The sequence below is a fragment of the Taudactylus pleione genome, unplaced genomic scaffold, assembly GCF_031769625.1.
Source record: "Taudactylus pleione unplaced genomic scaffold, aTauple2 ptg001086l, whole genome shotgun sequence".
Taxonomy (NCBI): domain Eukaryota; kingdom Metazoa; phylum Chordata; class Amphibia; order Anura; family Myobatrachidae; genus Taudactylus; species Taudactylus pleione.
Genome location: NW_028285487.1, coordinates 2,459,282 through 2,473,065, shown reverse-complemented (window position 1 = coordinate 2,473,065; position 13,784 = coordinate 2,459,282). Strand labels below are relative to the sequence as shown.

Sequence of the window (13,784 nt, the reverse complement as noted above, 5' to 3'; positions counted from 1 at the left end):
AAATTGGTCCTTTTTTTCTTCTTAAACTGGCCACACATCTAAAGATTATCTGTCCAACCAGCCAACTAGTTCATTGGTTGGAATGAAAATCTGGTAAGGCACGAAAGCAAATGACAATCAGCAATTTGCTCCCAAACGCCAGAAAATGGACAAAAACTGTTTGTTTAATGTTTGATTTAAACAATTTGTTCAAACTTGTCTGAACGACCATTTTCATCTGTTTTCTGGCATTTAGGAGCAAATTACTGATCATCATTTACTCCCATTCCTTACCAGAATTTCATTCCAACCAGTCTACTAGTTGGCTGGTTGGACAGATAATCTTTAGATGTGTGGCCAGCTTTAAGGTGCATACACACTAGACGATATGTTTCCTGAGCGATATCGTCTAGTGTGTCCCCGGCAGGCTGTGCTCAATGTCGTTTATCACATTGAGCACAGCCGCTGAACGATATCATTAACGATATCGTTCAGCACCGGGCTCTCTCACCCATTCCCTGACATGCAGCAACCTGATGAGGTCGTCAGGTTGGCCTGCATGTCAGCGCGATGAACGATGATGACGAACGACCCGCGGGAACGCGCGTCGTCGTCATCGTTCATCTTTTTTCTGTTAAAAATGGACGATAAAGTGGACGACTGAACGATAACGATATCGTTATCGTTCAGTCGTCCACTTTAATCGCCCAGTGTGTACGCACCATAAGAGTATCATTAACCTCAATAACATTAAGTTCCAGTCATTTATAGTCAATTTAGACCACCTCACAGCTTATAATATTGTTTCCAACATTATTGGCCAAAGGTTGCAGTGAACTGACTGGTTACTAAGCGACAGAGCAGCGGCACAACGACACAGACACCACAGTATAAAGCATATCTATGACACATTGCCACACAGCAGTGGCAGAAATGAAAAGTAGTGCACCCACCCAGTGGGGTACGGCCAGCAGAATCACAGTACTTGTTTATAAAGTGGGCTACGGCCCTAGGAGTCACAGTGCACAATCTTATTCACATTACACCGCACATAGGCCCTCATTCAGAGCCGTACGCTCTGAGCAGAGCGCACGCTCTGAATGAGGGCCGTCCTCCATAACTATGGAGCGTCCTCCTGGATGCTCATATAGCTGTGGGTCACCACCCACAGCCTATACGAGCGTGCAGTTTGATGGCCGCGATGGTCTTGACCATCGCGACCATCGAAACTGCGAGCCGGAGCCTGCGGTTGAGGTTTTCAACCGCAAGGCCCGGAGTGATTTTGGCTCTATCAGAGCCAAAATCACTCCCACTGACATCACTAGTGATGTCAGTGGGCCGGCTTCTGACGGTAGGCGTTCCCTTAGGAACGCCCCCGTCAGGGAGGCACGCCCACCAAAGGGGGCGTGCTGTCAATCAGCATCGACAGCACGCCCCCTTTGATCAGACACAACGGGCGAAGGAAAGTCCTTCGCTCGTCGCGTCTGGCGCATGCGCACGACGGAGCTCCCTCCGTCGTGCGCATGCTCAGTGCAGAACAGCGACCCACTTGCGAGCGGACAGCCGCTCGCGAGTGGGTCTGAATCAGGCCCATAGTGCCCCTGATTCACATTACACCATAAAGTAGTGTCTCAGTAGTGTGCCTCCTATGCAGTCCCCTTAGTAGTAGGGCCCCTATGCAGTGCTCCCTGTAGTAGTATGCCCCCCAGTAGTAGTGCCCCCATTAGCAGGCCCCCAGTAGTAGCATGCCCCCCACGAGCAGGCCCCCAGTAGTAGTAGTGCCCCCCCTTAGCAGGCCCCCAGTAGTAGTATGCCCCCCAGTAATGCCCCCTTACACACACACACACACATTAAAAAAAAAAAAAAAACTTACCTGAATACCCGCCGCCGTCCGCTCTGCTCTGCTGTATAACGCGTGGAGGGAGCCGGAAGACGGAGCTCATGAGTGAGCTCCAACCGGCTCCCTCCGTGCAGCAGCCAATGAGAGTCTGTGTCATTGGCTGCTATAGCAAACACACAGCTGCCACTGGCGGCTGTGTGTTTATGTCTGTGTAGGGCAGACCGCTATAAGAGCGGTCTGCCCTACACTAGAGGAGCCCTGACGTTGGATTCTCTCGCGAGAATCCGATATCAGGAGGCTGTGGCTCGGCCTCGAACGGGGATCCAAGTCAGACAGGTAACACCCGAACAGCGTTCGGGTGGACTCGGATCCCCAATGTTCGGAATGGTTCGGATTCCACAGAATTCGAACCGCTCATCTCTATATTTATATAGTGCACAAATATTCCGCAGCGCTTTACAGAGAATATTTGGCCATTCACGTCAGTCCCTGCCCCAGTGAAGCTTACAATCTATATTCCCTCCCACATGCTCACACACACACATACACACTAGGGTTAATTTTTGTTGGGAGCCAGTTAACCTAACAGTTTATTTTTGGAGTGTTGGAGGAAACCCATCAAGCACAGGAAGAATATACAAACTCCACACAGTTAGGGCCATGGTAAGAATTGAACCCACGACCTCAGTGCTGTGAGGCAGTAATACTAACCATTACACCGTCTGTTCTGCCCCTATGATACGAGTAAGACACTACATTTATGAAAAAGTACAAAAGTCCAGAAATCGCTACCCGTGGCAGAGTACAAAAAGAATAGGTGTATGAGGACACACCTGTATAATGTAATTTGGCTGCAAAGTAATGTATAGCGCTCTGCTGGCATCACCGACAGATACTAAGGGCGTACATTGTTATATACAGCAGTCAGTTGCTCCTCCATTTTCCATCATAGTCTGAATTACTTAACAAGGTATTGAGAGGCACAGATATGCCAGCTCAGGAGTTCTATTACCTGTGCCAATGTCATATAATATCTGGATCCATTCCATCACACGGGCACTGAACTCCGTTTTTCTTCATAATTATCATTTATTGGTTTTCAACAGTGAAGAATACAGAAAAAAAACAGTGGGGTACAGAACATTGGGGTAAATTAAATATAGAACATAGCATGTAGAAAATAGAAGTACAACGCTGCAACAAAAATAAATTCATATAGTCATAAAAAAACTGAAAAGAGTTCAACACTAAAGACACTGGTTAGTACAAAAAAAAACTATATCAGGAGCAGGGATGGACTAGGGCTCTAAATCAGCCCTGGCAGTCCCTCCTGCAAAAGGGGGCGTGACTTCACATCACGGGGGCGTGGTTACATCTCACGGGGGTGTGCTGCAAGTCACGGGGGCCTGGCCTCTCGGCACGCCCCCATTTCTCAGTATCCTGGCCGAACAGAGTGCCAGCAGGTGGAGCTGCTCACACAGGCTTTCAGGCCAGACCGGCCCGGCATTTGCCTGACCAGGAGAAATTCTAAATGATCAATATTTGTCAAGACCATGGGGGGTAAAATTGGCCACTACATAATGGGACAAAGCTAAAGACAGTGAGTCCCAGGTGACCCATGTTTGTGCCAGTTGATCCACATCATTAGTGGTAAGGAGACAGCAGTGGAGTATTCACATCCAACTGTTGCTATTTCAAAGTTCCTGTGAGCCTTCTCTTCTACATAGTGTGTGGAATAGGGGAGCTCTGGAGTCGAGCAATAGATGTCTTAGTGGGATTCAGGACACAACCTATTACATACTTGTCTCAAGGGGGGATCGCTTCTGAATATAAATGAAGAAGAGCCTTTTCAGGAGTCAAGATTTGACATTGACCACAGCATCGGACTTCTGAACAACCCTTTTTGTTGATCAGAAATCAACAAAATTTGGCCACCAGTATCGGTGGCACTGTTACTTTAGTCACAGTCCCTGACATTGGCAAGCACGCCTATGCCAGCCACCATCCCATCACCACCCAGGAACGCCTGACGAAATTGTATGGATCTCCAAACAGGTAAGAGACCTCCCAACCAGGAAATGACTATTATAAACCAGCAACTCTTCCCCAAAACTCTATCCCTTAACTGTCATTGGACTTCACAAATCAGACCATAAAAAGGGGACGCACCTTCAATTTTTAAACCTTGCTGCTAAATGTATTCTGACACATCCTAGTATCTGCAACTCTGGCAGGCATATGAGATGCCTTCAGTCTTCCTCCCTGATGTCCAGGAGAGCTCCCCAACATTCCTGGACGTTCTGAGGGAGTAGGCAAACATGGACTACACACACACGATGGATAATTGTGGAACTGCTATTGAATGTTCGTTACCCCTAACTTGTCACCTTTGAAAACACATTTCTGTATCTCCTTGTATTTTGTTATGTCATGTGCTGAACTATTAACCACTGTCCACCCCATATGGATACAACTATATTTAAGATGTTTTCTAGCTTATTGAGCTGATTACAGTACATAAAGGACTTTGTATTCTGCTTGAATGGATAGAATAATCCTATTAAACGAGTGTGTGCTCTCTGCCAGTGGTGAGGTGGCTTAGTTTACGCAGTAGAAAGAGATTTTTCTTTTTCTAAAACTGGCAATGGACCAGGGACGTGTTCCCTGCATCTGATTCAGGGGGAAGAGTCTGGGAGCTCTTTTTACCCCCTGTGGCACCAGCTAGTATGCCGAATTTCCTTGCACCATTCCAGGGTCTATGGGTTTGGAAATGTCCCTATTATGCAATAATGACCAACGAGACAATAGAAATCCTTATTGCTTTCTGCACATGAAATCATCCTGTTCCCATTTTCTAGTTGTTACAAGTTAATATTTATTAAAGAGGAATATTTTAATGAAATGAGTCAAAAAAAAAAAAATCACGTTCTTAAGGGCATTTTAATTGTTCGATTTCAACAGTACCATGGGCCTGATTCACAGCCACACTTAGGGCCTTATTCAGACCCGCTCGCAAGCACACAGCGCTCGCAAGTGGGTTGATGGTCTCCCACTCCGCAAGCGCACGCTGCAGCCAGCTCGCGCATGCACGAGCCCCGGTGCGAGAGAAAAATTCTCTCGCTCTGGGACTCAACTACAAAAATCAACATCGACAGCCACCCCGATTTGTAGGCGGAGCGGGGGGGTGGCTACACAAACGGAGGCGTTCCTGAAGGAACGCCGGCCATTTGTGGGTGGACCTACTGACATCACTCGTTATGTCAGTAGGAGGACTTCCTACTCTATTAGAGCAGGAAGTTCACTGGGGCTTGCGGCCTTGAGACCCTACCACAAGCGTCTCGTCGCAAGCCCATAGGTTGCGATGGTCTTGACCATCGCGACCATCACCTGGCCGCTCGCATAAGCTGTGAGTGGTCACCCACAGCAATGCGAGCGGCCAGGAGGCCGTCTTATGAAAAAAAAAAAGGGACGCCCTGATTCAGAGCGAGCGCTCTCAAAGAGCGTCCAGCTCTGAATCAGGCCCTTATAATCCGCATGCAATGGCGATGTTCACGTAGTTAATGGCGATTATTTGGTACTGCGCATATACGCAAACATTTCTAAAAAAACCCACGGCGCATGCGTTAGAGTGTAATTACAAAGACGCTGCTGCGATAGCTTCTGATGGTAAGGATGTACCAATCAGTATTAGAGCATTCTCTGGCGCTAAAATTGGGCATCTCAGTTCTTGCACATAGAGCCGCATGAAAGTATCCATTACATGGGAAAGCTGCTATCACTGATGAAGGAATGAGATATCATTTAAGTCACTGGGGAAAATTTTCAAGGTGGAATAGAGTATTCTATGCTGTTATTTTCTGATTTTCTAAAATTACTTTTGTATGCCTTTTTTTCTTTCAAATGTATTTTGTGTTGTTTTCTTTGGACGATGATATTTGTGTTGACAATGGGCGCTATGTCCTGCTCTGCCGGTAACTCTCTAGGTTAAGCCCTTCGAAAACTGTCCACACCATTAGGGAAATTGAAAAGGCCATTGACACAATACTAGGCCTAGGATACAGTATTTAAGATTTCCATCAGTTTGGCCTAGAATACTATCTTGATAGTATTTTACTGTTTTAATACTATTTTGACATTTACTAAACAGCCCCATGATTTAAATAGACTGTTAAGTTTCAAACATCCGGGTGCTCCGGTTTCTTCCCACATTCCAAAAACATACTGGTAGTTTAATTGGCTCCCAACAAAATCAGTATCATCAGTATATGTAAAATAATCCTTCCAGGAAAAATGATCAGCCATAAAGTAGTATTATTATTTATTACCAGTTATTTATATGGCGCACACAAATTCTGCAGCGCTTCATAAAGAATATTTAGTCTTTCATATCAGTCCCTACCCCAGTGGAATTTACAGTCTATGGCAGGGGTTGGTGAACCTTTTTCCCGCCGAGGGCCATTTTGATATATGTAACATTATTTGCGGGCCAGGTCCAGGCCACGCCTCCTCCGTGTGATGTCACACGGGGGCAGGGACACAATCGCCGGTGATTACAGCAATGACTGGCGCATCCTGAGGATGCCCCGGGGAGCTGTAAGGGCAGCGGTGTGACTGTCTGAAGCGTCCTAAGGACGCTCCAGACGGCCCTGCTGCATAGATTTTGGCTGCTGGGTGCCATTCTAGGCCCCCTGCTAGCCAGATGAGGCTAGCAGAAAAAAGCTCCGCGGGCCAGACCAAATGATTGCAGGGGCCTTATACCTACCCTGAGCCTGAGGTTCCCCATCCCTGATCTATGGGGTCTATTTACTAAGCTTTGTTAGGAGGTAAAGTGAATGAAGTGTAAGGTACCAGCCAATCTGCTCCTAACTGTCATTTTTCAAACACAGCCTGTGAGATGGTAGTTGGGAGCTGATTGGCTGATACCTTACCGCCGTTCACTTTATCTACTAACAAAGCTTAGTAACTGGACCCCATAGATTGTAAATTCCACTGGGGCAGGGACTGATATGAAAGACTAATAGGGGTATTCAATATGGAGCAAAAACTCAGTTTCTGCGAGGTTTTCGCTCGGATGACGTCATTTTCGCCGCTCTTACTTTTACACCGTATTCAATTTGAAAAAATTTTCGCCGGTGCGAAAAGTATATTGCATCCGACCCTGCGAAAAAGTATCACCAAGGAATGGGTGACGAAAAAAAGTGCAGAATTGGGGTTTTTGGGTGCAACATTTCGGAAACCACCCTGCAACCTTCAGACAGTCCCCCAAAGGTAAACTGTGTCAAGAAAATGTAAACAAAATACCTCAGAAGACCCCAAAAAAAGCACTTTCATTTTGGGGGCGAAAAATAAAAATTGGGGGGTGCAAAAACTAGCGAACTACAATCTAGGGGGGTCCCCAAGTATGCCCCAGGTGTTTTTTCCATTGCAGGTGTTTGCGGCAGGTGGATTTTTCACGTTTTTTAAAACTTCACATTAGCAACTTTTAAATATGCTCACCCCCATTTTCAAGTACCCAAAATTTGCTGGGACTACTTATTTTCAGCAAAAAAAACTTCTAAATACTATTCTTCACCACCTTCCCAAATCCACAAAATAGCAGCCATCGAGGCCGTTTAAAGACCCCCAAAACCTTCAGCAGGGCTAATCGGGGGTATCCAGAGTGATCCCCCATGTCAGAGCATCTTTTTGGGGGTGTTAGTGGGTTTTTCCCCCAAAAATCAGCTAAGTTTTTGCTGATTTCATTTTCTTCGGGTGCCGTTTTCGACGATTTCATATTGAATACGGGTATAAGCGGGGGCGCGCGATACTTTTTCGCCGCCAAAAGCTCCGATGTGCGGCGAAAACTTCGACACGCATGGACGACGAAGTTTACATTTTATATTGAATACCCCTCTAAATATTCTCTATGAAGCGCTGCAGAATTTGTGTGCGCCATATAAATAACTGGTAATAAATAATAATACTACTTTATGGCTGCATAACTGCCAAGGGCTGGACAGTAGGAGAAAATCCATAGGGCAAATGTGCAGAACGAATTTTCTCAATATATATATTTACATACTGTAACAAACAGGCTATCCCAAATTGCGCAATCAGTGTCTATTTCAGACAGTCCAGATAATATCCATATTGTATATATTATTACTACCAGTTATTTATATAGCGCACACATATTCCCATTCACATCAGTCCCTGCCCCAGTGGAGCTTACAATCTATGTTCCCTATCACATGCGCACACACATACACACACTGGGGTTAATTTGTGTTGGGAGCCAATTAACCTACCAGTATATTTTTGGAGTGTGGGAGGAAACCGGAGTACCCGGTGGAAACCCACGCAAGCACAGGGAGAATATACAAACTCCACACAGGTAGGGCCATGGTGGGAATCGAACCCATGACCTCAGCGCTGTGAGGCAGTAACGCTAACCATTACACCGTCTGTGCTGCCCATATATATATGCGTGCAGCACTCCCGACTGACCCTTCTACCGTAGGGTATTGAACTGTAATTCTGTGTAATATCTTTCTTCATATACAGTAGCTTCCCATGGCCGTTCTTGAACCCACTTGTTATATATACAGAGAATATATGCTGTATAGCTTTGCCTTTCAAAAAGGTAGTACTGTGGTAGGGAATCTCTCCCCCCCTACTTGTTTCTATAGTGTTATAGGATGCCAGGTGTTATTCCACAGAACAGATGTGGAGCTAGCAAAGTTATTTCAGAAATAATTACTGATGTACAGAGACCCTTTAAGCTGCTCCAGGAACACTGGCCTCTTTATAGGAGGCTGCCCATCTCCAAGCCACCGACAAGCTCAGTCTGGAACATGAAAGTAATACGTTAAGGGGCTCCTATTTTCCTATATAAATATACCATAGATTGGGAAGAGGCATAGTTGGATATTCAGAGACTTCTATTGTGCGATGACAGTTTTGCACTATTAAAATATCTGCTATTTGCCAAGTCTGTGCAGATGTCTGCTATCTCCAGATAGAAGTATTATGTCCAGTGCGCACAGCCTGCTGTCTGCCCTAGCGTACTATGCCCCATGCTGTATGCAGAACACTAACATTTGCGCAGACTGTTTATTTAGTTTCTGCTTCTGTGTTTAGCTGAATACAAATCCACATCTGTCTGTGAAAACCATGAGCTGAAGCTACATTGCAAGGAGCCCAAGTTACTCAATATCTACTCAGCTGTCTACGGCAGATTCTCCAATGAGAAGAACCCTTGTCCTACAGAAATGGACCAAGGTACACCATACGGTGAGTATAAGGATCAGTAGCCAATTTAATAACTCTATAAGGTATGGCAAAGTTAAGGCAATAATTCTTTTAGGATGTGGTTTGTTATGTAGACAGTCAGAATGTCGAAATGGACATTATTTCAACTTGTGAGATGTGGACATACACAGTCGGCATGTCGACATAGTGTTTTTTCACTATTTAAGCCCTAACCTAACCCTAAATCTAGCTGTAAACTGTACTGCATAGCTTCTGTTAGGAAATAATTTCACTTTTTTTCTTTAGTTTAGTTGTATGAGAATCAGAAGAACATTTCTCCTCTGCAGTCAGGTTCCTGAAATCTGTTAGGAAAGGAGGATGTACTACTAATCTCAGACGAATCGGTTGCCTGAAAATGACACGTATTTTTCTCTGAACGCCTTAGGGTGATTCTCATGGGGGAAGGTCCGGGTGGTGGGTGTGCATCATAGCAGCCCTACATTAGCTGTATAGTACCACGATTTGTGGTATTGTGCCACGGTGACGCTATCGTCACAAATCACATTATCGAGCCCCCAACCGCCCACTTCATTTGGAAAGATGGTAATATCCAGAAGATTGGTCTACTGCTCAGGAGAGTACACCCAAATTCAGGAGTACCCCTGGAAATAATTTCAGGGGAGTAGCAGGTATGCTCTCTTCAGGCAGATTGTCTTTCTACACCCACGGGTGGCTGATCTTTTTAGGATTGCCCTTCTGTGGCCGGGTGATGAGTGGGAGAGTGGGGAGAGATTAGCGAGGCAACACAGAGTGTGCCAGGCTCAGCTAGTGCTCCAGCCTGAAATTGCTTGTTGAGTGCTCAGAAAAACACTGTTGCTGCCATTTGACATTTATTTTCTTTTTAAAATGTATTTCTCCTTAGCTAACTCTTCAACCATTGGAATAATCAGTACAGTACAATTTATTTCTCTCCCTCTGTGATTACATGTCTTTCTAAAGAAGTTCTGCACAATCTATATGTCAAATGACAGCGACAGTGTGTTTCTGAGTTTTTTTTACAGTCACATTTCAGGATTAATCCCAGCAAGTTTTACTATCAACAGGGGCTGGCTGGCAACTTTTAGCCTGGGGGGCCCTGGCAGAGGAGTAGCGTGTAGCCAGGGTGCCCAAAGAACGTGCGTGCTACGACGCCCCCCCACACCCCTCCTCAAGTGTTCCAGGGAGGAGGCAGGTCCATATGGGATTAATGTAAAGTAAAAATAAAGACTAGGGGCAGCCCCGTCGTGGTGCCCATATGCAGTGCCCCCCTGTGCCCCAAGAGAGGAACCCCTTATGCAGGCCTCCAGTAGTTCCCCCAGTAGTGATCCCCCCTATGCAGTGCCCCTTATACAGTGCCCCCAGTAGTGGTCCCCCCTGTGCAGTGCCCCTTGTGCCCCCAGTAGTAAGCCCCTTATATAGTGCCTCCAGTTGTGGTACCCCCTATGCAGTGCCCCTTATATAGTGCCCCCAGTAGCAGTCCACCCCCCATGCAGTGCCCCCAATAGTGGTAACCTTATGCAGTGCCCCTTAAATAGTGGCCCCAGTTGTAGTCTCCCCCCTATGCAGTACCCCCAGTATTGTCCTTTTTATAGAGCCCCCAGCAGTTGTCCCTCGATGCAGTGTCCCCAGTGGTAGTCCCCTACCCCATATGTAGTGCCCCTAGTAGTAGTCCCCTCCCCCCTATGCAGTGTCCCTAGTAGTTGTCCCCTCCCCTTGCAGTGCCCCTAGTAGTAGTAGTCCCCCTTGTAGTGCCCCTAGTAGCAGTAATCCCCCTCCTTGTAGTGCCCCCAGTAGTAGTTCCCCCTTGTAGTAGTAGTCCCCCCCACTTGTAGTGCCCCCAGTAGTAGACCCCATGGTTGTAGTCCACCCCTTGAAGTGCCCCCAGTAACAATCCCCCGTAGTGGTCTCCACCTTGCAGTGCCACCAGTAGTGGTCCACCCTTGTAATGCCCCCAGTAGTGATCTCCCCCTTGTAGTGCCCCCAGTAGTGGTCTCCCTTTGTAGTGCCCCCAGTAGTAGTAGTCCCCCCCTTGTAGTGCCCCCTGTAGTAGTAGTCCCCCCCTTGTATTGCCCCCAGTAGTAGTAGTCCCCTCCCTTGCAGTGCCTCCAGTAGTGGTTCCCCCCCTTGTAGTGCCCCCAGTAGTAGTAGTCCCCCCCCTTGTAGTGCCCCCAGTAGTAGTAGTCCCCCCTCTTGTAGTGCCCCCAGTAGTAGTAATCCCCCCTTGTATTGCCCCCAGTAGTAGTAGTCCCCCCCTTGTATTGCCGCCAGTAGTAGTAGTAGTCCCCCCCTTGAAGTGCCTCCAGTAGCAGTTCCCCCCTTGTAGTGCCCGCCCCTCCCCCAGTAGACACACGTAATAAAAAAAAACACTTACCTGAATCCCCGCTCCCGCCGTCGCCATCCGCTCCTCCGTCTGTCCTTCCCGGGCCGCTCTGCATTATGGGAGAGACGTCATGACATCATGACGCCTCTCCCATTGCCCACTGCGGGAGCCGGAAGATGGAGCGGCTCCTCCAGTGGGCACAGCAGCAGCAGCTAATGAGAGTCTGACAGACTCTCATTGGCTGCTGATCAAAACAAACACGCAGCTGCCGGTGCCGGCGGCTGTGTGTTTGTCACTTGTGTAGCGCTGACCGAACTCCGTCCAGTCAGCAATACACACGCGGTGCAGTCTGTGTCACAGTGACACAGACTGCCCACGGCCCGCATGGCGCTGCGGCCCGGGGGGCACATGGCACCCTGCCCCTGGCCCAGCCCGCCACTGACTATCAAGCTTATTGATTTTAATAAACAACATAATTTTTGAGTACAGTTACACTTCACTCTTCCTTTATAAATGGGATCTGGTATTAACTGGCATGCTAATATCCTTTGTTAGAAATTTAGTTATTAGACACATGGTTCTTAAATTAAACACATTTTGGAAGCATTGCTGATATATGCATAGATGATCTGACCAGCATGCTGGGAACACAGATTAAGGCAGGGGTCAGGGAACTTTTTTACCTTTTACCCCAAAATATATTTAGATACTTCGACGTTACCCCCTTGATTTGAAAGGAAGGAAATCATATAGTAGTGCCCCTGTAGAAGTGCCTCCATATAATGCCCCTGTAGTAGTGCCCCCATATAATGTCCTTGTAGTAGTACCCCCATATAATGCCCCCTGTAGTGCCGCTTGTACAAAAAAAACCACCTAATCCCCGCTCCTGCATCCGCCGCCGTCCTGTCCGCCCGGCTGCTCCTCGGAACTATGGGAGAGATGTCATGATGTCTCTCCCATAGTGCGCATGGAGAGTGGCGGAGGCTGGAGTTCAGAAGAGAACTCCAGCCTCCGGCTAACGCGGCGCTGCAGGGAAGGAGCCGGGCGCCCACTGGTAATAACATCTCAGCGGGCATCCGGCTTAGAGTCTCCCTGCGGCATAGCCGGGCATGCACATGAATCATTCTACATTATAGAATGATTCATATGCATGCCCGGCTGTCCGTCCATTACCCCCAGGAATTTCATTTTTACCCCATGTGGGGTAATATACCCCTGTTCCCTGACCACTGGATTAAGGGGTCTATGTACTAAGCCTTGGAGAGAGATAAAGTGGACGGAGATAAAGTACCAATCAATCAGCTCCTGTCACTTTTTACAGGCTGTTTGAAAAATGACAGTTAGGAGCTGATTTACTTTATCTTCATCCACTTTATCTCTCTCTCCAAGGCTTAGTACATAGGGCCTGATTCAGAGCCGTTCGCTATTTGCGGTCGTTCGTTCAAAAACAAGGGGTGGCTATTCAAATGATCCGTTCGCAAATTGCAGTCTGTTCACACCTCTAAGTCTGAACGAGCGAGCAAAACATACGCTCGTTTATTTGTTAAAAACGCCCCCTGGCCGCTCGCACCATACGTCATGTCCGCTATTTATTAGATTAATCGAGTACATCGACCAGCGTATGAACTGCTCGCTATTCTTGTGGTTGGTTTTTGCTACCACAATTTTGCGAACAGTTCTGGCTTAAAAAAAACCCAGTGACGTGGTCAATGACGCTGCTGTTTTAAATATGCACACCCATAAAACGCCCGTTTTGACCTTTAAGCACGCCTGCGTTCGCATCTCCACTCCCCATTTTCAAGCCCCTTCCCCTGTTACCACCCACATACGCCTCTTTCTGTCACTCAAATTATCAGGCATTCGCTATATTGCGAGCACATGAATTTCGTCCGCACTGACTGGTTCGCGCATGCGTATAACGATCCGTACGCATGCGCAGATGTGCGAACATCGCTCGGAACGAGCGTACTGCCGCTAGCGAGTGGCTCTGAATGAGGGCCATAGACCCCTAAATAACCATGGTAACAAGTCATGAAAGCACAGGGACATAACTGCTGCACTCTAGCGATTAATATACATGAGAGCAGAGCTATAGAGACATCACAGTGTTGCCCAACAAGCGTCAGGGGTAGAAGATGGTCTCAGAGTGGGTTTCTATGTCGCCATCATAGACACCAATTAAGCTGAAAACTGAGGGCTGTGACTGTGCCGTCCCTCCAGTCTCCCATGGTGGTGGCGCTGGTCGCATATGCCTCCTTACAGCCCTGCACAACAGGGAGACGACACTTGTGAAACTACCCAGGATGCCCTGCAAGCGAAAGGCTTCAGGTGTTTTAATTATTATTTTTTTACCGTATCGAAGATTTTCCACCTAGT

The 13,784-nt window shown here is 47.2% G+C and overlaps 1 protein-coding gene across 3 annotated transcripts in view; it reads left to right on the top strand.

The window, feature by feature from the left end:
- Positions 1–13,784, top strand: part of EVA1C (eva-1 homolog C) — a 103,292-nt gene that overhangs the window by 72,995 nt on the left and 16,513 nt on the right. For all 3 annotated transcript variants that reach the window (XM_088461658.1, XM_088461657.1, XM_088461656.1), the window contains exon 4: positions 8,939–9,091. In XM_088461658.1, coding sequence (XP_088317784.1) covers positions 8,939–9,091 — 153 coding nt within the window. The remainder of the gene's footprint in view (positions 1–8,938; positions 9,092–13,784) is intronic.